The sequence below is a fragment of the Indicator indicator genome, chromosome 11 (assembly GCF_027791375.1).
Source record: "Indicator indicator isolate 239-I01 chromosome 11, UM_Iind_1.1, whole genome shotgun sequence".
NCBI classification, from domain to species: domain Eukaryota; kingdom Metazoa; phylum Chordata; class Aves; order Piciformes; family Indicatoridae; genus Indicator; species Indicator indicator.
In genome coordinates, this window is record NC_072020.1 from 15,824,442 (window position 1) to 15,850,927 (window position 26,486).

General features: G+C 39.8%; 1 protein-coding gene across 1 annotated transcript in view; it reads right to left on the reverse strand.

Moving 5' to 3' along the window:
- Nucleotides 1–26,486, reverse strand: part of PDE1C (phosphodiesterase 1C) — a 277,040-nt gene that overhangs the window by 40,370 nt on the left and 210,184 nt on the right. Inside the window, exons 5-13 of the mRNA XM_054384765.1 lie at nt 25,866–26,048; nt 23,723–23,789; nt 20,156–20,272; nt 19,114–19,254; nt 14,223–14,323; nt 12,443–12,571; nt 6,253–6,354; nt 4,814–4,934; nt 1,029–1,110 (exon numbers count right to left, since the gene is read on the reverse strand). Coding sequence (XP_054240740.1) covers nt 1,029–1,110; nt 4,814–4,934; nt 6,253–6,354; nt 12,443–12,571; nt 14,223–14,323; nt 19,114–19,254; nt 20,156–20,272; nt 23,723–23,789; nt 25,866–26,048 — 1,043 coding nt within the window. The remainder of the gene's footprint in view (nt 1–1,028; nt 1,111–4,813; nt 4,935–6,252; nt 6,355–12,442; nt 12,572–14,222; nt 14,324–19,113; nt 19,255–20,155; nt 20,273–23,722; nt 23,790–25,865; nt 26,049–26,486) is intronic.

Below are 26,486 nucleotides of genomic sequence, written 5' to 3' on the forward strand. Positions count from 1 at the left end.
GACAAAAAAAAAAAAAAAAAGGAAAAAAGTGGCTTCCAAACCTATATAGAGGAACCTAGAGGGAACAATGAAATATTTTAAAATAGGAAAAAAATGAAACAGTTTTAAACAGAAATGGCGCTCAGCCACAGACATGAATCTGAACTTCCCTGGGTTCAAGGATATCTTTGTCCTGTTAAGAGAGAAATTTCATACTTCAAATTTTTTGTTTGTTTTCCTTTAATACAATTCTCTTTTTGCTTCTAGTTCCAGTTCCCTCATTTTTAGGGTTCTTGTAATTTTTCTTTTGTTATTTCATTTGGCTTCCTATTCTCCAGCTAAGATTAGATAACATTCTTCTGTCTACTTCTTTCGCTTCCTAGGTACAAAAACCACCTACAAATCCTTTTTCTATTATGTTTTGTTCTTCAGGCTCCTGAACAGTTTCACTTCACTTAGCCACTCTGATTTTCTCACCAAATACCAAGATTGCCTCATCTTTTCCCTACTTTTTCCCTCAACAGTTGGAGGAGAAGTAGAGAACACATTGTTGGTGAATCTTTATAAAGACCTCAGTTTCTGAAGGGGTGAAGCAGAAAAAAAGTTTGCTATTTGCTTGGCTTCAGTGAAAGATATTCGTTGGCTTGAAACACTGGGAGGGAAAGAGGGAAGAATAAATGGAAAAATAGACAAAATCTTTTGCCAAGGCCATCAGAAGGACTGCCATTACATTTTCAGATCCACCAATGATACACATATCACAACATGCTGCCACATGCACCTCATTGTCACAGCTCAAAACCAAGCAGTAGTGTCACAACCAGGCACTGCAGTCATCTCTGCAGACACAGCAGAGGCAACTTGGTTTCTACATGGAACCACCACCATAAATTTAACTGCTCCTCAGCTTTGATTGGGGGAAAATAACACCGTTGTGCTTTATTTCCTCTCTTCAACATTGTTTCAGAGGTCACCATGGTCTTAGTTCTACAGGAAGGAGTAAGTTTTGCTTCTAAGATGCTGCTTTGCATGCACAAGAAGGGACATACCTATTTGAGACTGAGCAACCATAGTAGACTTGCGATCACACAGTGGAGAGAAGGGAAGCCCTAGTTCTGCTTCTTTGTCACCCTGGAGGAACAAAATTGAGAATAAATTAGAAAAAGACAAGACACATCGCACTTTGATATCTCAGGTCACAACTGAAAACCCCTCTTATTACACTTCAATTTTTTTGTTTTGGTTGTTTGGAGTTTTAACACAAAGTTTGGAGAATTTGAACCTAGCTGCATGTTTACTCCAGTGAATCTTTCCTCAGAGCCTTCCCTGCCTGCTTGGTACTTAAATGCACCAAGTGAAAAACCACTTGAGCGCAACAATGCTTCTCACTGCAGTTCTCCAGAGAACTCAGCAGGATTCAGTTCTCAGAACAAACCATTCTAAAGAAAACCTCAATGTCAGGACTGATTTTCCAGGGCTTGCTCTTCTTTGCATTTCTTCTAAAGTCTTTCAGATATGGAATTCACAGGTCATCAGTGGCCAGACACAGATTACTTCTTGCTTCCAAAGGAAACACTGACATTTTTCTATGACAAAAAGTAACATGCTTGGTTGATGTGAGGCAAATGGTGGACATTGTTTACCTAGATTTCTCCAAGGCTTTCAGTACAGGTTCCCACAGCCTTCTCCTAGAGAAACTGACGTGTTACAGTCTAGGCAAGTGGTCTGTGTGGTGGGTGGGAAACTGCCTGCCAGGGTGCACCCGGAGGGTACTGGTAAATAGCATCTTTTCAAACTGGCAACATGTCACAAATGGGGTCCCCCAGGGATCAATATTGGGCCCAGCACTGTTTAATACCTTCATAAGTGATCTCAATGGGATCATGTCTGCCCTTATGAAGTTCGCTGGTGAGACCATTTTTAGTGGGGAAGTGGGAACTTCAGAAAGGAGAGCCACCTTGCAGGAAGACACAGACAGGCTGGGAGAGTGAGCTAACAAGAACCTTATGTAGTTCAACAATGACAAGCATAAGGTTTTGCACCTGGGAAAACATAATCCAGGAGTGCAGGACAGACTGAAATCTACCCAGATGGGTAGAAGCTCTGCAGAGAGGGACCTGGAGGTCCTACTGGACAACAGGTTCAATACAAGTGAACAGTGTGCTGCTGGGCCAAAAAAAAAAAAACAAGAGGATGGTGGGTTGCATCAACAAGAGCAGCAGCAGCAGAGATAAAGAATCATTATCTCACTCTGCTCAGTGCTGGTCCACCCACACCTGGAATATTGTGTTCAGGAATATTGTGTTTAGGAATATTATGTTTAGTTTTGGTCCTCACTGTGCAAAAAGCATATGGACAGGCTGGAGAGGGTCCAAAGAAGGCCTACAAAGACGATCAAAGGACTGGAAATCTACCATATGAGGAAAGGCTGAGAAAACTGAGTTTATTCAGCCTCAAGAAAAGAAGGCTCAAGGGAAGACCTTGCCACCATGTTCCAGTATTTAAAGGATGGGTACAAAGAAGACGGGGACTCCATTTTACAAAGAGTCACACATTTTACAGAAGGCTCTAAGTACACAAGTCCAAATGGGCTTTCTAGCCCTCAGAACTGAATGTTCTTTTTTAACATCAAAAGATGGTACAGAAGAGCAAGTATTATAATCCCATTTCTTTCCCAGTCTTTCAAGATGCATATTCCCAAAAAGCCCTTTAACCTGGTGGTTCAGTCACTCTATAACAGATTCCTTTATTTCTTTAGTTCCAATAATCCCCATTGAGTATCCAAATTTGAATAGCCTGTTAAATATACTATAGAATCAACCCCTCAGATCAGCAGCTCACTTTAACTGTGCTGAACTTCTTGCCAGTTTTCTCACTAATGACAAATGGAGGTGAAATTAGCCAGCAAACTAACCAGAGAAAACAAAAATTCTGTAAGAAAAAGAAGGGCTGCTTCTTCTTTGTTAATATCACATACATGAAATGGGGGTACAAATAGAACTACAACTGATAGTATTCTTCTACTGCAGAACAATTCTGGTTTATGTTAGGATTCTGATATGTAAATATCAGGCTAAAAGGGAAACCAAACACAAAAATATTTCCAAGAAACCTTCCTTTATTGTGTCTGCTGGTATTCCAGGAAAAAGTCTCTCAATGCAAGCTCTTACCTAACCATCATTCTTCTCTTAGTCCCTATACATCTTAAAAACCCCAGTGCCTAATTCTCTTTAGAAAGGAACTTCTGACTGCTTTTATGTCTGCTCAGAGATACTTGACTTCTTTTGAGCTGTTTGGGCACCTTCCTTTGTTTGGGGTAGCTAAAGTCCACCAGTAAAACAGATTAATTCATGCAGGATGTTTGCTTACAGAGATTCTCACCATAGTTGCTGAATACAAAAAACAAACAACCCCCCCCCCCCCCCCCCCCAGTACTGTACTCAGAAGCATCATTTACACCTACAGGATGGTTGCTTGATGTAGACAGACCTGTGTCACACCACAAAATACCTGGAAACAAATAGGGCTGGAGACCTGCACTGACAGACATCATCAGGCTTTATGTCTCTGCTAAGCATGTACCAGAAAAGACAGGAGAGGGTCTGCAGGTGAAGACCATAAGGAAAAAATACCTAATCTGAGGCCAGCCCAATTTCTTATCACCATGGTCCCTCTTGGCTGGTGGTACTTTTAATCTTGTGAGAAGAGTGTGCATGATTGCTCTGCTGTTCAGGTAGGGATGTATTTATTAATCTAGTACTAAATAAGGTGAATCAACACAAGCCTATACTTCATGGTAAGCTGAAGGGTTTTCCTGAATTTGAAAGCAGAATTTTGAAACTAGAATATGATGTCTATGTAAAGCTTTATCAAAAAATGTGGAGGGCGTTGTCTTTCAAAGCTAAAGTAGGTGTTATGGATGGGTTTGGTTTTTTTGTTAAAATGAAGTTAACTCTTACAAAAACATAAAATAGTAATTTTGTCTTCATTCCAAATGTAAAACTGATCAAAACTTGGGCTTTTTGTAATTTCATATCTAACTAATCTTCGTTCCCCCACCAGTCTTTAGAGGACTCAGCAGTGGTGCATTTTAACACCTCTAGTACAATTTTGAGCTAGAAAAGCATAAATATAAACAGAGTTTTCTCTCAAATGTATGTGAAAAATCATTCTGCTTGCATGAGCCTCCTGTGTGGAAACACAGACAGTTGCAGGTATGATCTCTCTGCTTCCAGTTACTTTTCTACTTTACTCAGCAATTCATATTGGTGAAAACTATTCTAAACACTCTTAAGTACTCTGTTTACTTTTGCCTTTTTTTTAAGGCATCTCTTTAAATGCTTTTAATTAGTCACTTGGGGAGCTTATAGCTATCACACAGAGCTTAATGATTTCTCTAGATTTGTGGGTCTGTCAACAGGAAGTCCACTGTGAGCTGTAAACTAGATTGGCTCACTTCATCTAATGTAAGGGGAATGTATTTTTCACATCTACCCCAACAATATAAGTACAGTTCTATAAAGTACAGCTACCTATATCCTATATTTTCTACAGTTCTACAGCTAAGTAGAACATCACACATTCTACCTTTGGCTAATTTGAATCTCATATTAGCTTTCTAAATTAGAATCTCTACCATGTACTGTCTATATCTATTGGCAGTGTATCAGACACTAACTTCCCAAAAGGCATAACAGCATCACATCATTCAGGAGGTTCTTGTGTAAATCAGATAAAAAGGAAAAGGTCTGCGTTTGTGTTTTCCTAATTCCTTGCCCAATCCTGCACACTCCCTCTGTGCTGCAGAAATGAGGAGGAACTTCCCTAGGTTTACCTGTCTGAAGAACTCCTCCAGCAGAGACATGGTCCACCGATGATGGAGATCCCAGGCCTTGGCTGGATGACTGATATCTGCTGTATGCAACAACAGTGATAAGGCTTTCGGCTTGTCAATTCTGGAAACCCAAAGGATCAAACAAATTAATTGTCTGCTGTTGCAGTGGAAAATGACAAATATATCACCTAAGCAGGGAAATGAGTTTGTTAGAATCTTTGGCCAGGGTATTAGTGGAATGACTTCTGTGTTCATAAAATCAGACAGCTATGAAAGATTGTCTAATTTCTCCACCATACATAACTCCTAATGTAAAAGAGACATTAACAAATGCAAAAAGAAACTTGCTGAGCTCTTTTCCAAGCTTGCTTGTCTGTACAAGCAGACTTGATGAGCTGCTGTGTTGTCCATTTCAGCTGGGCTGCATTTTATGCAGCTCAGAAGTTGGTTTCTACCATCTTACTGTAGTAAACCATTAGGATCTGACCTCAGGGCACTGAAGAGTCTGCAGAGTAACTGATAAATGTTTCAATGCTAAAAAAATAGTGTGAAGTCAGTGTGATCCTTGCTTCTGGTTCCATAAAACAACAAAAACAACAACAAACAAACAAAACAAAACACACAAAACTCCCGACAAAAACAACAACAACAACAAAAAAATTTCTTAAAACCATAACCTGATAGGCTAACCCAACCACCCAGTAAATAATGTTCCTTGAGGGGGTAGTCTCATTTTCAGTTCCAGCTTTTGACTATTTGAAATAGCTGGAAGAGTTGTACCTTTTGAGGGGACCAAGTGCCTGGCACACTCAGGTCTGATACAAGTGTAATTCTGGAAGGCTCTGGACAGATCTATGTCCAGGATGAAAAAATTACCATCTCTCAGAGTTTTCTGCAGTATAAAAGGAATTTTACAGGGAAGAGCTGTGGACAAAATATTACAATGCCTAGTGGCATACTGGGAAAAAGCAAAGGCTCCATCTGTTATTTCCTGCTTCTTCCCTCAGTGGGTCTTAGGTTTTTTTCATCAGTCCTCTGGTTTTGGAACAGGACTCTTGCAGAGGTAGAAGCTAATACCATCTGCAGAAGAGAAATACTAAACTGTATTCTGCACATTTTATAATCTCAAGTCATACTCAGACTGCAGAGGTCACTCAGCTGGACCACATCCTTGATATGCAAAAGGAAATGCCCAGGGAGGCTTATCCCAACGTCGTGAACTTTGCAAGCTTTGGTCCACCGGCACAGGGTAGAGATATATGTATAGGAGGGTGCAAATCCACTCTAAGTGAATTCATTCAAAATTCAATAGCAGAAAGAGAATTGCTGCAGCCATCAAAGAGAGGAAGGACCTCTGGAGAGGTGCTTTTGAAGCCAAACACAATGGCAAAGCACCAGCTGAAATGCAGCCCCTCGCTGCAGCTTGTGGAATGACTCACCCTTCTGGCTGCTGCAAAGCATTCTTCATGGCTTTGATTTGCTGGAAGTGACAGGACATATCTGTGGCCAACACCATCTCAATTACTAGAGCTCTGAATTCCCTTTTGGATGGCATCAAATGAGAGGAGCAAGGAAAGAGAAACACAAAACCCCGCATCAGTTTGACACACCGGACACGCTCCACTTTCTTTTGTTGTCTATCTGCAAATTATTGATGGTACTTATCCCTCTTTCAGGGACAGAGAAAAGGATGAATGATTTTATACACAAACACAGGAGTGGGAGGGCTGTAAATTAATCCAGGTGGGTAATCAGTCCTAAGAGAAATCCTGGTTTTGGAAGAGTACTCCTTTTTCAATTAAGCACAAAATTCTTAAATTAGTTTCTTTTATAAAGCACTTTTAGAAGGAAGCAAAAACACTAGTTAAAATTTTAGCATGAATCAGCTGGAGATTTGAACCTGCATCTCTATCCAATTGAATAAAAATGGTCAATTCTTATGTTAAAAGTTTAGTTGCATTATTAAAGCAAAAAATGTTGTTTAAAATAATCTCCTAGCATATATGACGCACATCTGCAGTCAAGACCTTTGAGAACCTTCATTACTTCCTTGATATTATTCATTCAAAGTATGAATTTTGGATAAGCAAACTTGTTTAGGGTCCAGCTGAAATTCGTTTGAAGGTAATGTGGATGTCCTGAAGATTTTAAAATCTCAGGACATGCTGATCTAGCACACAACACAAATTTGTTTTCTCTACCTCTCTGTTCAGCTATCCACAGGTTAAGAGAGGAAGAACAGCCCAAGATTAGCATAGCAGCTCAGGATTTGAGAGATTCAGAAATGGGTCAGCTTTCACTTAAAAATAAAAGTTACCATTCTTTTCATTAATGTTTCATGAAGGACATGGTCTATTTTGAGCATGCCTCTCTTGCCACTGGTGGCTGTACTCAGGTTTGAGCCCCAGGCCACCGCTATGTAGAGACCCAAGACTGCTGTGCTTACCAGGTCTCATGGGAAGCATATAACAAGTCCCCTCTGCCAGAAGTTCCACACACAGATTAAGATGGCATCAGCCAGCCTTGCTCTTCCTCCAATACACCCATCTCCTCTACCCCTCTCCTATGTACTATCAGTTGCATACCCAACAGCATTCAAGGTGATGATATAATGGCTGAAAACAAATAAGTTTTAAATTGGAAGGACCATCACATCTCTGCTTCATGAGAGGTGTCAGGAAAAAAACTTCACCTTAAGAGTAGGAATAAAACATGGGAGTGGAGCTTTGCTGTGAAAACTGCTTCTACAGCTCTATGAACTCCTGAGCAACTCTGGCTTTAAGGTCTTTAGCTCCACAGCCAGGAGGGAACCAGCCATGGTGTCAGCTACTTTTTTACACCTTGGTTTCTAATCACCAACACTATTTGATTTGCTCCATGGTGGAGCCATGGAGTGGACTGGCAGGTACCCAAGCACGGGTTACTGGAGCTTAGGGCCTGCAGCAAACCAGGGAACACACTAAACTGACAGTTTGGATGCACCTCAAGGATTTCCTAGGAAGTTTGCTCTGTAAGTAAAAACATTGGGGCTTTCTTGGTTTGATTTGGTTTAGGACTTATTTTTGTTTGTTTGTAGTTTGTTTGGGGGGGGGTGGGGGTGTTGTTTGTTTGTTTTTACCTGCTACATCCTCTCTCTTTGTTTGTTTTGGGGGGAGGTTGGTTGTTTTTATCTGCTACATCCTCTCTCTCTCCCTCTTAGACCAAAAACATCCAAGCTACCCCATTGCTTACTCATGTATTTCCATGCCTTTCCAGTTCTCTCTTCACACTTGCTGAGCTTTAATGTGCTCACAGACACATGAAACCCTATTCAGTCACATGCAGCTATGGGTTTCCCTCATTCTTTTCTTCAACAGTTCCCAGTTACAAGCTTGGAATGACTGGGGAGTGTTCAAAAAGACAGGAGGTGCAATAAGAGCCTCAAAGAACTTTCTGAGCCACCAGCTGAACCCAGACTGTAAAGTCTGACACTACCTTGGAATCTGTCAGCTTTCAATTTTCCTAGTCCATCTTCAAAGAAATTTCTGTTGTTTGTCTTGACAAGCACTGTGGGAACATGCTGTGTGCTGAGTAGTTTTGTTTAAAGCTTCCTATCCATTCCTGTCACTGTTGTCAGACTTCAGATGTCTGTAGGTTTCTCTGTAACCAGTTCAGCTGGTTTTGCTCTAGAGACTGGATGGAGATCAGTATCTCCAGAGCATGGCTCTTACCCTCCTCAGAGAAGTGGAATTGTCCTCTGGAGGTACTGCCTTGCTCCCTTAAGTAAGAAGAAAGCTCAGACAACTTTGCTTCTTCATATTAGGTGAAACAAATTCCAGCAGAAGTGTGTTGGCAGAATCAACCAGGAAGTCTGTGTTAGAGTGAAAAACTGAGCTCAGGTTTCTAATTCATCCTCATTTAGATCATTAGATTTTGTGGCAACAAAAACGCACCACATGAAAGTAGTTGCTACTGAGAGTCTTATGGCTCTCCTGTGGCTTTGTAAAGGGTTTTCTTGCAGGTCCCCTCAGCTGAAGATCCCTTGTGGACCCATAGTCTTTTTCATAGACCTATCTGTGCTGCTTGGTTGGCTAATTAAGGATTTTAATATTTCTCATTACACTTCCAGATGTTTTCTCTCATAGTAGAATCTACATTCTCCTAAGGCCCGAAGCCGGGAAGCAGGGACTCATCATGTTCTCAAACCTATAATCTGACACTGAGAAACAGTTACAAGTTTCCAAATTTGAAAATAAATTCTAACTTGCCCATGCCATTTAATACCCTCTGCAGAATTAGGGGAAAGAACAATCAGGTGGAGAGAGCAAATTGTCAAGAGAAAGAAATTGTAGAAGAACCCTGAAGTGAATTTCCTGGTTAATTACTGTCATATGCTGAATAATAACATATCCTGTGGCCAGTATCACAGCTTTGGTGTTTTGTTTTCTAGCTGATGTCCTGCAGATGATTTATGTGTAAACATGGTATCTGGCACAGTCCCATAATCAAGCACAGTTTTACAATGTCTTTACTACTGACTGCCAAGATAGATTCTGACTGACTTCACACATAAGTATTTCCAAGACTTGCACTGATCTACCTGGAAAATATAATCTTCTGTTTAGAATAATTATTTCATGGTTTTACCTGCCTTGCTTCATTCTGTTGGATTACTTGTGGGATGTGTCTTTTCTCCATACCACTGCCCACCTCAGAACACCTAGTGAAGGACCCACATCCCCTTGCAATCATGAGAAAGGGACAGGAAAATGTCATTTTAGGTCAGTTAATCCCTATGCTAGGAACTGACAGTAACATCTCCTCAAATAAGCTTTTTGCTTGTTTTATCCAGTTGAAATATCAGTACTTTGTCCTTATGGAAATTAATAGGAAAAAATGCAAAATTCAAGGAAACATTTTTAGTGGCTGATCTCACTAAAGGTGTAACACTCAGAACATGCACGTGCCCATCCTGAATGCATAGAAACAAACTTTCACAAGCAAAGGGTGTGATTATACAGCCACGTACACACAATTATGTACATAAGAAGGCTCTGGCCAAAGTTGTCTTTATGTCAAAAACATTCAAGGTTTCTCACTGCAGTCTCAAAAGGAACAACACTGATTGACAAGGAGGGCTCAGAATTATTTGAGGGACAAAACCCCAAGCAGCTTTACTGACAAAGTCAGTATTGCATTAAATGTGACTTCCCAAAGCTGTACTCCACTACAGAGCTAAGGAGCTAAACACTTTCCAGATGCCTCTTTAATCCTGCACTTGATGGTAAAGTGCTTGTGCTAAATATACTCTGTTTCAATAAACTGTGTGGAAATTATTAACGATGAAATACAGGGCCAGAAAAGACATCTGTAGCAGTATCTTGGAAAGCATCTGTTCACTGTGATCTGCTTTTCTTACAGGTTCTTCATTTATTTGTTGATGACTTGCATAAATGTGATTCATGAAATGAGGCAACTCACAGATTTTTCAAATATTTAATAAGCAACAGAGTTTGTTTAAATAGAAGGGGAGGGGGAGATGTTTAAGTACCAGTAAACAGTCAATTCTTTTCTCCTTCAGTGTAGCCCAAGAGGTCCCTTTCAGTCTCATCTGCTTTCCTTACAAAACCTGTTCCCACTTATTTTCCAACAGAGAAATGCAGCTTTAATTTTCTGTATTTCTTTCCTGAAATTACATTCCTTAACTAGATGACTGAACACTACTAAAGTGATAAAATTCACATAGACATCTAGGATTGCAAAATCTACTGCCCATCAGACCTTCTCTTACAGGTAATGTGAAAAAAATGAGTGACAGCTCAGGTCAGAAAGAAGGGCACTTAAGAACTTGCTTTCCAAAAATCACCACTCTGGCCTTTTGCTGAGAGAAATTTATCCAGTACATCCACAAAAATAAAGTTAAATTTGGACACACTTCAATAGTTTCCCAAAGCATCCTTCATTACTGAGGGTCCTATTTTTGAGCACCAGTCTGGGGAACTCTGGCCATTTTCGTCTTTTTTTCTCAACACCTCAGATCCTGCTGAAGTCAGCTGATGTGTCCACTGCTTCCCAAGTATTTGTCTATAGGCTTTCAAACTGGCAGGCAAAAGCACAGAAAAATCTTTTTTGGAATTAGAGCACATCCAGATAATGGCCTTTGTTCAGTAGGTGCTGCTTGATTGGCAGCTACAAGACAGCCCCACTTGTGAGAGAGCAAATAAGCAATCCAAACCACTCTGTGTTTTCGCTCAGGCAGTTAGAGTATTTCTGAAAGAGATGGGTTAATCTTTGAAACCTTGGGTCTAAGCATATGGCCTCAACACGACACACATGTTGACACTACAGAATCAATGAGAAACAGCTACATTTTATTCAAGCAAAACCAGTTTAAAGCTCCAGGGCAGACTGTTTTCCTACAGACAGTATCTAGCAATGAAGCACACTCAGCTAGCTGCTCTGCTGTTCTTGTAGACAGTGCCTCTGAGGCTGCTGTTTCTAGTCAGTTAGTTCCTCGCATTTCCCCCGCCAACGTAAAAAAGAAAGCAGTAATTTGCTGCCAGTATTTGACAAGGCATTACCAGCTGTAGCTAAAAAAATAAATCAGATTTTTAACACCTCGATGCAGAATTACAATTTTTTTTTTTAAGTTTCTGCTTGCTGCCCACCATGAGACTATTTTCTGTACCGGGCGATAGAATTTCCCAAGCCACTCCTCCACCACACTCACATTGATTGAAATCAGCCACCTAAGTTCCTGAGTTTCATTCCTGGTGTTCAGCTGTAGGATCACACCACTGTCATCAAGTTGAAATAAACAGGAAATTCAGGCTAGACAGATTAGCAAGCAGAGCCTTCACTGACCAGTTTGCTAGAAGCCAGGCCCTGGAGAAGGGCTCATTTCCTCACATTCATATTAACACAAGTTGAGAGGACTGCTCAGCACTGCATCACATTTATGTGTGTGCAGGAGGCACCATGCATCACATAAGATCCCACAAATTGCTTCCCCTCCCATGAGAGAGACCATGGAGCAGGACTCTTCCTGTCTAGCACTTTGGACTATTTTTAAAGTACCACCTCCTGGAATTTGAAAAAAAAAAAAAAAAAAGGCATAAAAAAAGAAAGCCCTCATCAGTTTGACCTGTCTGCTATTAGAAAGCAAATCATGGGCTGATTTTGGCACATAAATCATGTGTTGCATGAGGCTTATTTTAAATTACAGCTTCTTACATCACCTTGGCCTATACAGTACACTGACTTATGCTCCTTGGATGAGATTCTTTTTTGCATAAAGTCCAATTTATAATTTCCAGGCAGGGAATGTCAAAGTAGATAAAGGTTATGTGCATGCTTTAGGATCAAGAAACAGCAGGCTTGCTCTACATGTACGAAGGGTGTCCCTGTGACACTGAAGAAATTAGATGGGAATCAATCTGCATGTTATAATCTACTGCCACAAAGCCTAGTCTCAATAGCAAAGGTGAAAACCAAATGCAGCAATAAGCAGGACTAACACCTTTTAAAGCTCTTTTTTGTGCAGCAATAGAAATACTAATATGTAATATATGATAATGCATATAATAAAGTAATAACAATGTCTTTGGTGATGCTGCAATGTTCCTAGGCAGCCACTATGTTAATTTTTACCTCCAGTCATCCTTTGAGAGATTAGATAAAATATTCATCTCTTCATCATCTTGCAACAGACGATACGCTGCACTAACGTGGTGATTTTCAAGCACAGATCTGTCATTGTATAGAATGGCTGAGTCTGACCTGGCATTTAAAAGAAGACATAGAGAAGGTTATGTTTCTTCCCTGGCTAAAGAGTCTCATGTTTAGAAGCTACATTGATCAACTACGAAGATTAGTTCTATAGCACAGACAGAAACATGTTAAGAGCACCTGTAATAATTCGTTCATTGCTGTTCAGTAAAAGAAAACTAATGATCAAGATGCACCACAAAATCTGTTTCATCATCTGAGACTCATCTGCCTCTTTGTTACATACTTAAAAAAATATGCTGAGAGCTGTGAGAGATATGTAAATTTAGATTTGAATCATGAGGCCATGAGGCTGTTTTCCAGCTCTTGTGTATGTTGTACCCAAGCAAGCAACAACAAGGTGTGTCCCAATATTGTTTCCAGAACAGCAAACTGGCTGCAAGCAAGATATAATTGAATTGCTCTCTGCCATCTGTGCACTAGACTATGCTGTCTGGAAGGGTGGCTGCCAGTCAGATAGAGTAAGACTGAAGGTACTTTACACCTTATTTTAATCTCCAGGGCATAAATCTGACACTGATGAAAGGCTAAACTGGACTGAATACAGAGGTCACCGTGGAAATTAATGGCAGCAGAGGGTGAGTCCCTGATCAGTTTTGCTTCAGAGAGAGCAGTGAATATTTCTCCACCCTCCCCCCTTCTCCCCACCCCCCCTACACTGATGTTCAGTATTACAGAAACTAAATGACAAATGTCCTTCCTTGAATTCTTCTATAAGTATTTGGAAAATACAGCATATCCCCAATTCTTACATGCAGGAAGTGGAGCGTGGCTTGGCCCAGACCAGAGACGGAAGTTTCTTTCTATGTTCTCAAGCTGTCCTGAGCATATTTGTGTTTTATCCTTGCAAGCTTTATGTATCTGTGACACACAGCTAACATACTCCAGACACCTCATTTTGGGTAAGTTGCAATGCATCTGACAAATACCCAAGTGTGCATGACACCTACTTATCACTATGAGACTTCGCGATCTTTGCACACATCTGAATTTTGTTGCAACCTTCATCTCTTTCTCTCTTCCACCAACTCAACTCAAAAGCTTTAAAGAAGATTCTAAATTCAAAAAATATGCCATTCCAGTCTAGTTTGTGATCAGCTAATTACTGCCTAGCAATTTACAAAGCTTAACAAAATTATATCCCTGAACAGGTCATGTTAAACATATCCCCTTGCTGCAGGTGGTGTTTTTCACTCAAGAGAAAACAGTGTGTGTAGTGGTGGTGCTCACTGATGAATACAGATATTGCTGAATTCTTGATTTATGCAGTTAATGCTTGATTCTTCAAATTCAATAAGGAGAGAAAAATGTTGAATTATAGTATCTCCTCCAAAACTATACTTTCATCAGAATACATCACCCTGTGCAGCAATTTCTTTGGCAACTTTATACAGAAATATTTTAGGACGTTCCTTTTTCCTGATTATTAGTATGAAACAATGATTAGGAAGCTAGAATACATACATGGCGTTATAAACAACTGAACAAGAGAAAATTAGATGCAGCCTAAAGAAATGAACTTTCAGCCTGTAACACCTGAAAGAAAAAGCTCCTGGCAGTTCACTAATTGAGTGTGATGCTGTTCCACGAATGTTCCTGACTCCATTTCCCAACCTTTCACCATGTTCTACAGTGACCTCACCGTGTCTGGATGTGAAAGTTATTGGTGGTTCCAGTGTGCTCATAGTCATGGATGGCAGCTGCAAAGATCATAGCGAAGATCTCCAGCTCTGTCAGCCAGTGCTGAAAAGAGATTACAGAGCAATCAGATAAGCTGTCATTTTCCCCAGCATTAAGGCTTTTGTCTTTTAAGGCAAGTTATCCCCTGCTGACAGTCAATGCTGCACATCATTGCTTTTCCCCTGCAGCCTGCCAGCTGTTTTAAAGCAGACTTCTCTGGTTGATGCACAAAAATCCAAACCAGTGTTTTTCCTGAAGCTTCATCTAAATAAACGAAACTTCAGCAAAATGTTTTCAGGAGCTAACAAGGCTTAGAGGCAGAGCAAGGGGAAACATATGCCCTTCAAAAAGAGCAGTATGTGAGGGAGAGAGAGAGAAACCTCAAAAAAAGAGGAATTTGACAATATATACTAGCAAGTATGCACATACCACCAGGGAATGTATTTTCAGCTCAGCTGACCTGGGTATAAGAGCCTCAAATACAGAAAAATGTCACCAGTTTTCAGTAACAAACAGTCTTTGTCAATCACTAAATCAAGAGGAGAATAGGGAAACAAAACCTCACATGTTATTTATCATTTATAGGAACATCTGAGAATTGGTTTGTTTTACTTGTTTTTGTTGGGTTTTTTGTTGTTTTGGTTTGTTTTTTTTCCCTAATTGCCTAGTTTGAAGCCTTATTTTTCAAAGCTTAAGTCACTTTTGACTTAGATTTCTAAACAACTCATATGCTTTTAGTAATTTTCCTCTGAATCTATCAATCATTTTATGTCTGGTTTTCCCACGGTAGCACTTGAGGAGTGCTGTCAATATTAAGCATAATAAAGACAAAGGCTTTAAATACTTGTAAATACTACTAAATGCTCTAAATATTTGCATAAAAGATCCAATGTATTACATTTAGAGAAAACATTTACCACAGTGGTTGCCAAATATTTTTGTAACAGCTCACTGTCAACCTGCAAACATTTTGGCAGACATTCATGTGCAAACCACCTTTTAATTTAAAGCCCAGTAAAGGCAGTAGGGTTTCATAAATCTACCCTAGACACCTACTATCGCTCAGGGACCACCACTGCTCTGTTAACCACACGCAGAGGAAGCACAGAAAACTGAGAGGCTCTGCAGGCTCTTCTTCTGCCTTTCACAGCCATCCTTGCATAACTACTGAAGAATGAAGCAAGTCTCTGTATTAAAGACCTCCTTATATTAAAAGTACTTTGAAAATATAGACCAGAGATATTTCACTTGTTTCACTGGTCCAGAACAGGAACAGACAGCACTGGTGGTGGAGAAATCTTTGGTATTTCTGTTTCCAGCTGTGACTTGTCAATAAGGAATGCTTTACATCTAGTGAAGACTATGATTTGAACTTTCAAGTAACAACTTCTGGCAAATACAATGGAGGGAAAAGGGAACGAGGGTTTCCAGGCTACACATCTAGATCCGGTCTTCCATTCCTCAAACATGTTCTGCCACTTCCCAAAAGGAGAGAGTGCAAATGATAGGGGGAAAAAAAAAAAAAGAAAAAGAAAAAGAAAAAAACAGGCGCTTTTGTTCAGGAACAGGCAGAGAAAACTTACATTATGCATGCAGAACTACCATGGGACACACCCAACTAGTCTCATGCATCCACTTTAGACCTTCTGGGAATCGTCTGACAAGTTGTACTCCAACAGGATCTTATGACCCAAGACTTAAAATATCACTAAGGCAATGAGCTCTCTGCTTGAGATCTCGTAAGACACACAGAGGAAAAGTGCTGACCCACATGCTCTATCAAAGCATCACTTGTTGACCAAGCTCAGGTAAGGTAGGTTTTCAAATAGGATGTAATACACCTGAGAAGAGGTGTCAAATATAACAGCAGAATACAGACTGGGATTACAGTTGTGAACTGTGGGTAAGAACTAAATCATGTAAGTAGCACAAAATCAAAATAGGCTTGTGATTAACTAGAGGGAAATAGCAGGTGAGTAATTGGCACCTTTTAGACTCCTCTTTCTTCTAAAACCTTGCAAGAAAAAGCAAATAAGAAAGTGAAAGCCCATAGAGAATGGATGCAATCTCCCCTGAAGCAGGGATATTACCTTTCACTAGTCTGTAATGGACTTCATCTTGGGAACACAGAGCTAGTTTGAAAGAATAAAGCCATCAAGAACTATCAAGAAAACAGCAGGACACTGTTGCAGGCAAAAAGAGTGTGGAAATGTGAATGGAATGTTTTTCATCTTTAAAGGGTTGTCAAAAACAATCCAGAACAAAACTTTCAAACTCTTTGCCATGACAAGGCATGAGGCATGGTGAAGAGGGTGGGAGGTGGGGAAGGGTAGGGGAAGAAGGCATGAAAGAACAAGTATTGGCTTCCAGAGTGGAAACAAAGAAAGAGTAATGAGACATGATTGTCTTTCACAAAGATTCAATAAATATGAGGAATTAGCCAAGTCACTGGCATGTAAACAAAAGGATTCATGCATACAGAAAGAAAAAGGAAGAGGAAAGAGCAATGTTTCCAAAACTAACAAAATGCATAGATGTATTTCCAAGATAATGCTGCAAAGCAAAACCTGCAATAACTAGCCTGTTTCCTTCCCTGGAGTTTATGATCTTTTATTCCAAAGTAGTTCTCATTTGCAGGGCTCATGAGGATCTACTTATTAATCACAATAGTCTAGAGGAGAGGAGGTACAAACAGATGTGACAGAAGACCTGCACTGTTACCTGCCTGCTGCAGGAAATATTTTCCTGTAATTCTTGTCAGTATCAGAAAAAGAATTCTTAAACTTTATCACTTGCACCTCACTGCCTGTGTTCACAAAGAAATCACATGGAAATTCCTAATAATTACAAAGATTAATCAGAAAATAATACCAAAGAAAGTAATCAGCAGAGCTGAACAACAGAGTTAAAGAAAGAATGAAATGATAAGAAGTGTGTCAGCTCTTGGAAGTTGTTTCTGCACATCATGCTTGTATCCCAGTCCTCTAAGAAATACATATCAGAGTAAACTCCAAATTCTCTTTCAACATTTTGTCAATGAGAGAACCCAAAATATTCTAGTTCATAAGGTAAGGTATAAGAAGTTCATTCCCAGGTGTCATCCTGAGGAACAAAGTAACAGGAAAGCTAAAAAGATTTCAGGCAGTAAATATGATTAGAAGGAAAGAATTATTTTTTTTTTTAATTGAAAAGAAAACAGAAGGAAAAAGAAGCCTGAAGCAAAACTGTTGAGAGACCTTGTAAATAACGGGAAGCCTGACAAAGTCAAACAAATTATGTAAAGATAAACCAGACAATTGTTTCTAGAACAAATCACCACCATGAAGTTTATTTAAATTTAAAAGCAAACAAACCAACCACACTTTTTTTCACATTGCAAATAACTGGTTAACAAGGTATATGAGGGTTTTCTTCTGGGTTTTTTTTATATGACATTTTTCACAGGTTTTTGTCTTCATCCCAGTGAAGAATTAAGCCAACATACCTTCTAAAACCAAAGTCTTGCATTCCAGCATGTCCAAGTTCCTTGCATTGATACTGTGAAAGTGATGAACTGAACAACTACATACATGAGAGTAAGGATAAGAAAGTGATGTGTGCATAATCTGAAAACAGGGAAAAGTTCCCTACCTTCCTTTATCATGTGTGAGCAAACTACATGCTAGAAGCTAGTCCTACAGTAAGCAGGAGGCCTCTAGAGATCATATCAAACTACATGAATCTATTCACATTGAGATGGGTTGAAACTGATGTGGGGTGGAAACTAAGGAAAAGAAAAATAAAGAGTAAAGTGCTAAAAAGAACATTCTCACAAGAAATCAAAGCAGAAATGTCACTGTTGGATGCAGTGTTGCAAGTCCCTTGTTCCTATTCGCAGAAAAATGGTTTCTTACTGTGCTTCATAAAATCCTACCCCAAATAGCCCATACCTTTTGGCCATGGGAAAAATGAGTGCTTGGGATTATTCCTAGGAAACAGCAAGCACTGCAGTACATCCTCTGGAGTGCAACTCCTTCCTAACACTCTGCACAGGATACTTGGTGCACAGCTCTGTGCAGTAGGAATACAAAAGCAAAGGGCTCAGCTCAGGTGAGTGAGTCACTGGCTGCAGAGCCAGCTGCTGCATATGCTCACAAGCACACAACTTCTAGTTCCCCTATCAGAGACGTAAATCAGAATCTGCACATTCCCTGGCTTCTGCATATGTTTCAGGACATTGTTTCCTCTGAAATAATAGGAAAATACTTCAGTGGAATTAGAAAAGAATTTCAATACTGAAGAGTTCTTATTTGTCACTTCAAACACTTCACAATAGCAGGTGACTTTGAGAGCTGTGTGGACATGGATAATTTATGGATGTAGGTTATGCACTAGTAACCTAGAATGGTACCCAAGGAAAGAACACTGAAATCTGATGAAAGAAAGGAGAAAGATACCTATATGATCTATCAGATGTATCAAGCTAACAGAGGCAGACAAACCCATGAGTTCACCTCCAGAGAGTCCCAGTTGCACTGGGCTAAGCATTCACAAGCAGAGCATTTTCCAATAAATATAACTTGCCTATCAACTCAGGCTAAGAAAGCGGCCAAGCTGCTCTCTGACCATTAAAAGCTGAGCTCAGGTTTCTCATTCATCCTCTTTTAGATCACTATTAAAAGAGTTATAGACATGTTCACCTACCTTCTACTTCTAGATAATCCTAAATCTCTACTTTCAGCAGCATAGCCATATCAAATGAAGTTTGTCTACAGTGCAAACCAGTTCTACTGTGTGGATAATCATAATCTCCTTACTGAGCAAAACCTGTTGTAATCTCATTATATGTTCAGGATGCCAATTCCTGTACTTACCACTATGCCTGTCTTGAAAAGGAGGTAATGGACTGTCTGTGTCACATCTGCAGCGTGCATTAGGTTGTGATAGGGATTTTTGTGTTTGCTGTAGCCAACCTCCAGAGCTTCCACAAAGGACACCAGGGCAGAAATGGGGATCTGAGGAAAACAGCACAGAATTAAAAATGGAATAATGACCTTTATCCCAAAGAGCAGTTCACACTTCACAAATAAATAGCATGCTAAAACATATGTAACAGGCATGAGAGAGAGAATATCCTGGTCACTATCACTTCTCCGGGCAACCTGTGCCAGCATTTCACCACCCTCAGTGCAAAAGAGTTCTTCCTTACAGCTAGTCTGAATCTCCCCTCTTTCAGTTTAAAGCCATCACCCCTTGCCCTGTTGTTATAGACCGTGATCAAAATAATGTCTTCATCTTTCTTATGGGTCTCCTTTAATTACTGACAGGCTGTGATAAGGTCTCCTCAGACCTTTCACTTCTCCAGGGTGAACAACTCCAAGTCTCTCAGGCTTTCTTCATAGGAGAGGTGCTCCATTCCTCTGATCACTTTTGTGACCTCTGGACCTACTCCAAGAGGTTTAGGTCTTTCATGTGCTGAAGACTTCTGAGTTGGATGCAGTAGTGCGGGTGTGGTCACACCAGAGTAGAGGGGCAGAATTACATTCCTTGATGTGCTGGACACACTGCTTTTGATGAATTTGAATCCACACTCTCCTTTTTCTTTTCTTTTTTTTTTTTTTCTGCATGCTTGGGAGTCTGTGAATCTCAGGAAAACAATACTATCATTCCCACAGGACCAAATGTAATATTTCCCATGGATTTCATGGGGTAGTTGGTTTGGAACCCCTTCTGCTTCTTTGTTCATTGCAATTAAAAGTACTACTTAACATTTGGCCCAGCTTACCAGGAAAAGTGTAGTGTCCACGAAGCCTTCAAACAGTGCTACATTTGCGTTTTGAGCGGAACAAAGCAGGATGAGAGGGAAGCTGAACAAACTCCAAGATGGAAAAAAAGACCCATCTTCTAACTACTGACCTTGAAACGGTTGATCAGATCATAGCGCGTGAGAAGTTCATAGAAAATGAATTTCAGTGCATGATCCCCACTGGCATCATTTAGTGCAAATACATCAAAGGACCACTTGTCTACATTCTGCAAGAGTGGGTAGAAAAGACAGTTAATATGCTAATCTCTTTCATAATGGTATTTCAATTGCTATAATTTTGCATCTACAAATGGAGAATTAGAGTAGAAATCTAAGTGTTTAGCTTTTTCTTTTTTTAAAAAAACTTCTTCAGTTCCACTTAAGCAATGCAGGGTTTAATTTACTCATCAGTATTGTATGACTCATGCCCATTAACAACATGTATGCTGCTTGTATTTGCTAAACATGGCAATTCTCCACACCAGAATTTAATCAGCAAAGGTTCAATCCAAAAAGCCAAGAATCCTGGTTTGCTTTAGCATTGGGGTGGCCCTACTGTGGCTAATTTTACCCTTTTCGGCCCCTGCCCACATGCTATGTCCACAAAAAAGAATGTTAACTTTGAAGGAAAGTGGAATAACAAGATGTGCTTTTTAGTGATATTAAAGCCTCTGGATTTAGCTGTCCCTATAGAGTTCTTCTGAGTTTGTACTGTGAGCAAAGCACTCCAATGATTCTCTCATGCTTAAAACAGAATGAAGTTACATGGATTTTACATTTAAAGCAAATACAGGCAGCTGTGGAAATATTTTTACTACTTACAGTTCAATCAACCAAAATAATAGTTTATTAGAAGAACTATCTTGCTAATCCCAAAGAGTAACTTAGCTCCTTCTGATGTTAATATTAATCGTAAATTGTGATTATTGCATCTTACATTGTCCAAAGACAGCATGACCCTAATTTTCCTCTTTTTTTATTTTTTTTTTTTAAGATGAGTTCAGTGAGGTTTTCAGAAGATTATAGAGCTGGAGAACTTCACAGTAATGTTAATGCAACAATGATATAAACTCCAACCTTTATAACAGAAAAATAAATATCAAATTCCATCTAGGAAAGTTCTAGTCAGTTGTAAAGGATATACTAATGCTGCACGGTGGTCAGTCAAGATACTGAGGAGGAAAAGCTCACTTCCCAGTTCATAAAGCTAAAGTATAAGTTATAAGCCTTCTTCAAGAAGGTTAAGTTCAAATCTCAACTCTTAGGAAAGGTCATAGAAGCTGGCAGCACTCATTATCTATAAAGATAAATCTTCTTGAGCTCAGAATTGAATGCTCCTGAAACCCTGCGAACTTTTTTCTCCTCCATCTAGCAACACAGAGGAAAGGTGCAGAAGGAGTTACAGCTAGAGGAATGATATACAGATGAGCCATGCAGCTGCATCAGGCACAGGACCAGCTCTCAATCTCTCTTTCCTGCTGAGAACTTTGATGTACTTCCCACAGAGGTTTATCTGAATGACTGTCCTTAAACCACATATTAAAGGTTGGCATCTGTACACTGAAGTTACCCTGCACTTTCAAACTCCGTTGCAGGTTACCTCCCACTTCCTTGTGGCACTTTCATCAGGGAAGAAAGATGAGCACATTTAACACACGCGTGGCCACAGTGCAAGAAATGGGTATTAGATAGACATAATGTGGAGTCCTCTTAATCATTAGAGCCCTAAGAACCTGCTTCCTTTCTTAGCAATACTAGAAATGCTAAGTTACAATTATCTCCCATAATTAGTACGCTTGTTGTCATGGTCATGTTCCAGGTAAGGACTTAACTTCAAGTCAAATGCAAAACACAGTGACCTTTAACTGCGGTCAGTTGCCCATACATCGGCATAGCTACAGGACTTCACAAGTTCTGAATGAGACCAACTTATTTTGGAATCAGCTATCTCTAGCATGGGCTGATCCTGACAGCCCTGTTCCTCATGTAGTGTTGATTGCACAGAGCTGAGTATGTCTCTTGTGGAAGTACAGTCCACAGAGACATTAATTACTGAGTAAATATCAAGGATGCTGAAAATTCAGCTCGGCATTCACCTATCCCAGTAAATCACTTGCTTGATGAGCAGCTGATACTGCAAGCTGCTTGGAGTCCACACATTGAAGGCATGGTCAAGCTTCTCCTGAGATGATTCGTGGCCCAAGTCACAGAGAAGTAATAATAAATTGCAGCTTTTCAACATTTTCAGTAGGCATTGGAGAGAGAAAAAATTTCCATCAAGAAAACATGTTTTGAAGTTCTTGAACAAACTTAGGAAATGGACAAGAGAAACAATGCCCAAAGCATTCACTCAGTCATTTTAAAGTATTTTCCTGGGTTTGCAATGTTTTTGTTTCATAATTACTTATTGAAGTCAATGAAGCAAATTAATTTAACACTTGCACATACGTAATAATTTACTTTTGGGTCCTATGGCATTGAAAATAACATCTCAACTATGTCAAAGTTTAATTCACTGTAAAGAAACCCTATCTTGTGGAAATAAAAGGGTTCCTTTATAGATTTTTTCCTGTAGCTAATGTTGTGCTCCTGCAGCAGATAGAATTTACCAAATTATGGAATTGCAGAACAGTACATTAGAATTGTTCTCAGGCATGAAATAATGATTATTCCCATAGATGACAAGTTTCTCAGTAGAACTATTTAGATTTTACTGATGGAGAAATCCTTGCTCTTGTCAAGTCGACAGAAGTTTTGTTATAGACAACAGTGAGAGCAGCATTCACCCTGAATATCTAGGGGGAAAAAATCTTAACAGAAGCATGGAACTGTCACAATGTACACAGAAGTGTACATGTAAAGCACCTTTGATCATTCTTCTAGCATTCAATGGACCTTCTGCAATTCTTGCACGTATTTTCATGAGTTTATGATTCAGAACCCTAACTCTAAGTCTTTCCAGTGTGGAGTGGAGCATCAGGATTGCTTCATGAGCTTTACACACCATGTCCCTGTGTCTTGACCCTCTATATCACCTTTTCTCACTATTGTTGCATGGCATGGTTGAACCACATGCAATATGTAATTTGCAAAGTAGCTGTGCAGGCAGTTGGCAGCCAACTGGTTTTTGCACTCTTGATAATTCCTGCCTAAGTAAAGAAACTCACAATTGTCACATGGATTGAACCCGTTTTTTAAAGACCACTTCTGACTAATCAGTTTTCCTCTGAAACCTCAAAACTTATTAAAGGGTTATTATTCCTAAACTGATTGTCACCTTGAAGACCTGAAGCTGCATACTGCAAGAAATGCCCTTCTCTCACAGCAACTGATCCTTTTCTTTCTCCACCTCTTTTCATCTGTGTTTTCTTTCTTCCCTGTGGGAGGTCAATTGATTCCAGCATATTACTAAATCCTCAATTTAATCTCCATAATCTAGAACAGAGCTGTAACCTTCACAAGCTGAAAATGGCCACAACCTCGAACTCTATTCTTCCCTTTATTGAAAGGCTATTCCCTTAGGCCAGTAAATGATTAATTCATGTGAACTAAACTAAATGTCAGAGAGAAGGAAAGGGCAAGTACTAAGATACCCTTACCAAGTCAAATATTGCAATATTATCTTGATGCTTTGTGCAGAAACCCTGCACCCCCCAACACCTTTTTATTGGGATTACCTTTAGCACTCCAATTACAGCTGGTGGGTAGCTCAAACCAACCATATTGGAAGTCCGTCTGTACATTCTACCAAGATAAAATAGATAAGGCAACACATAAATAGAGTTAAACAAAACAAAACAAACAAAAATCATAAAGCAACAGACTGTTCATTACAGGAGACCTTATTTAGCCCAGGAAACTCCAACTGCAATTTGGATTATTTTTTCCTTCTTTCTTGTTCCTAACTTGAACAATGTTCTCTATACCATTCTTATTGTATAGTCTAGCTTGACACTATTAAAGTCCCCAGTACCTCATAGCTTGGGTACCTGGCAAGACATCACAGAGAGCTTGCTAATATCAGGTCTTTGTCAGAGGAAAAGTCTATGCTTACACAATAAAGATGTTCCCCATTTTCCATGGCAGCTGACCATACTGCTCTTTCTGTTCCCTTACTCCTTGCTGGTCCACATGCAAGCCAATTCTGACTGATTATTTTCCAGTTTGGTACAGCTGTTACTATTGCCTGCATTTTTTAAAGACTGGTATAAAATCTTTTTGGGTGTTTACCACGTGTTTATGTTTGAGGGAGAGAAAGACTAAGGCAATAATCAACATCTGCAACCATACTAAACAAAGCACTGATGTACAGACCAGATTTTAGACTTGTTTTCAGTCCTCACTGTGTTTAACATGCTTAGTGAATGTAGAAATACTGTCCTAGCTAAAATGCCTTTCTGCAGGTCACCTACCTTCACACTTAAGTAACATAGAACTAAAAGGAGATGATGGAAAACTTTCTTCTCCAATCCAAAATGATCCTGTGTGAAGTCATTTCCCTTTTTCTTTTTTTGTGGTCGGCACTCAGACCTGAGAAAAGGCCTCCCCCTTTGGAGAATTAAATTCACTCTTTCCCTAAACTACAGTCTCAGCCTTTTCTTTAGTGACAGTTCAAGCAGACTCCCTCTCCCTTAGTTACAACCCTTCTCTGGAACCACACTTCCTCCTTTGCACCATAGCGATTCAGATCAGCTGGAAAACAGCAGCCACCTCTGGAGTTCCTTTACTTCCTTGTTGAGCCTGATTAATTAACCCTCATTGAGAGTTAGGGTTAATCCACAAATGGCCTGTTAAACCTTGAGAAGCCTGTTCCAAGGAGAAATGACTAGTTTAGTCTTGTTATAATTTGCTGGCACTCTTAACATACGTACAGTAACTTTGGTACACAGATAAAAAGTTGATGAGCTGAAGGAGACTTCTGTGTGTCTGTGTGGCTTGTGGTGCACTGTCTGACATGTCCAGCCTCCTGCACAGAGGGCTGGTAGACTGTCACTGCAATTTTCATAAACAGTGAAAGGTGCTCTGCTCTTCCATTTCTGACTTGAGTTTTGTTGTAAACACTTGGGCTTTGCTGTCTTTCATGCTGCCTAAAGTCTGTTCAGTGTTTCACATGTACCGGTCCTCCTCCTAGCTTGAAGGAAGAACGTCAGCAAAGAGTGATTACTCAGTAAGAAAAGGTAAGACTACAAGTGAGCCCAGATTTAAATGCTTTAAAGGATTCAGAAAATAAAATCCATTTTACTAGTAGGTTGTGGTGCAAATCACAACACAGAAGGCTGAGAGGACTCAATGGTGGGGTTTGTTTTAAATCCTCCCTGAACTTCAAACTGACATCAGTCTTGGTCTGTAGTTCATTCCAGTGATACTATGATAATGGATTTTCTTCTGCTTCTTAACAGTTCTTTGTAAGAAAAGCTAGACCACAGAGGTAAGCAGAGGCTAGGGATGGTTTGGTCTGGGCTGACTGAATTTTAAGAGCTGTCACTCTTGAGGTAGGGCTACGTAGAGGTGAATATTCCCTGTCAAAATTATTCCAATCACGCTGTTACTAATCTGTTTTTAGCATAATACAGATGTATGTGCTGTTTCAGGCTGCAATCTGTTACTTAACTTCACGTTCTGGGATGCTATGTAGATCTGTGTAAAAATATCATTAAAAGCATATTAAAGCATTCTTCATTCAACAGAGCCATCTTCTAGTTTTCCAAGGTCTTCTGGACTGAGGTGCTCTCCATCTCCTGTAATTGTGTCACCACAGCACAGCTGCAGTCTGCAGTACCCAGGCAGCTAGTAGAGCAAAGTAATTACATGTTCCTTTACCTTTCCACAAATATCCCAGCTTGTACTGCATGGACAATACTCCTGAAGCGGGGTTTTTCCTCTGTCCTTTTGAGCATCATCCCCATTTGCCGCGTGAAGGTAGAAGCCAACCAGTCCCGGACCTCCGAGGGCACAGAGTCAGACTGGATGTCACTGAGTTCATCTTCTGTGTCCAGTAAACGCCTAGAAGAGGAAGGAAAGAGATAGGTAAACAGACTCCCTTGGAGAGCATTGTAACACTGTTAACAAAAAAGAAACTCACATATACTTTAATTCAAGCACTTGTAAAAAAATCTTTGGTCAGCCCTAATAGAACACAACTGAAAAAGTCTTCAAGGGAGGGTTTGTTATCTTGAGTAGTTAAATGTCAGATTGTGAAACTCACTACTAGGCTGACAAAAGAGAAGTATCAGCCTTCTGAAGCACAACTATGTAATCATCCACTTATCTTCAGCTTGTCAATATCTCTGACCTTTCTGCCCCTCAGAGCTCATTTACAGTCATGTTGAACTTCCCAGTTACTATCATATGGTCCTCTCCTTTCCATTTTGGTCAAATGAGGTGATTCTGCAAGTTCATTTAGTACTGGAGAAATGGAATTCCTCTGCAACATCTTACCAG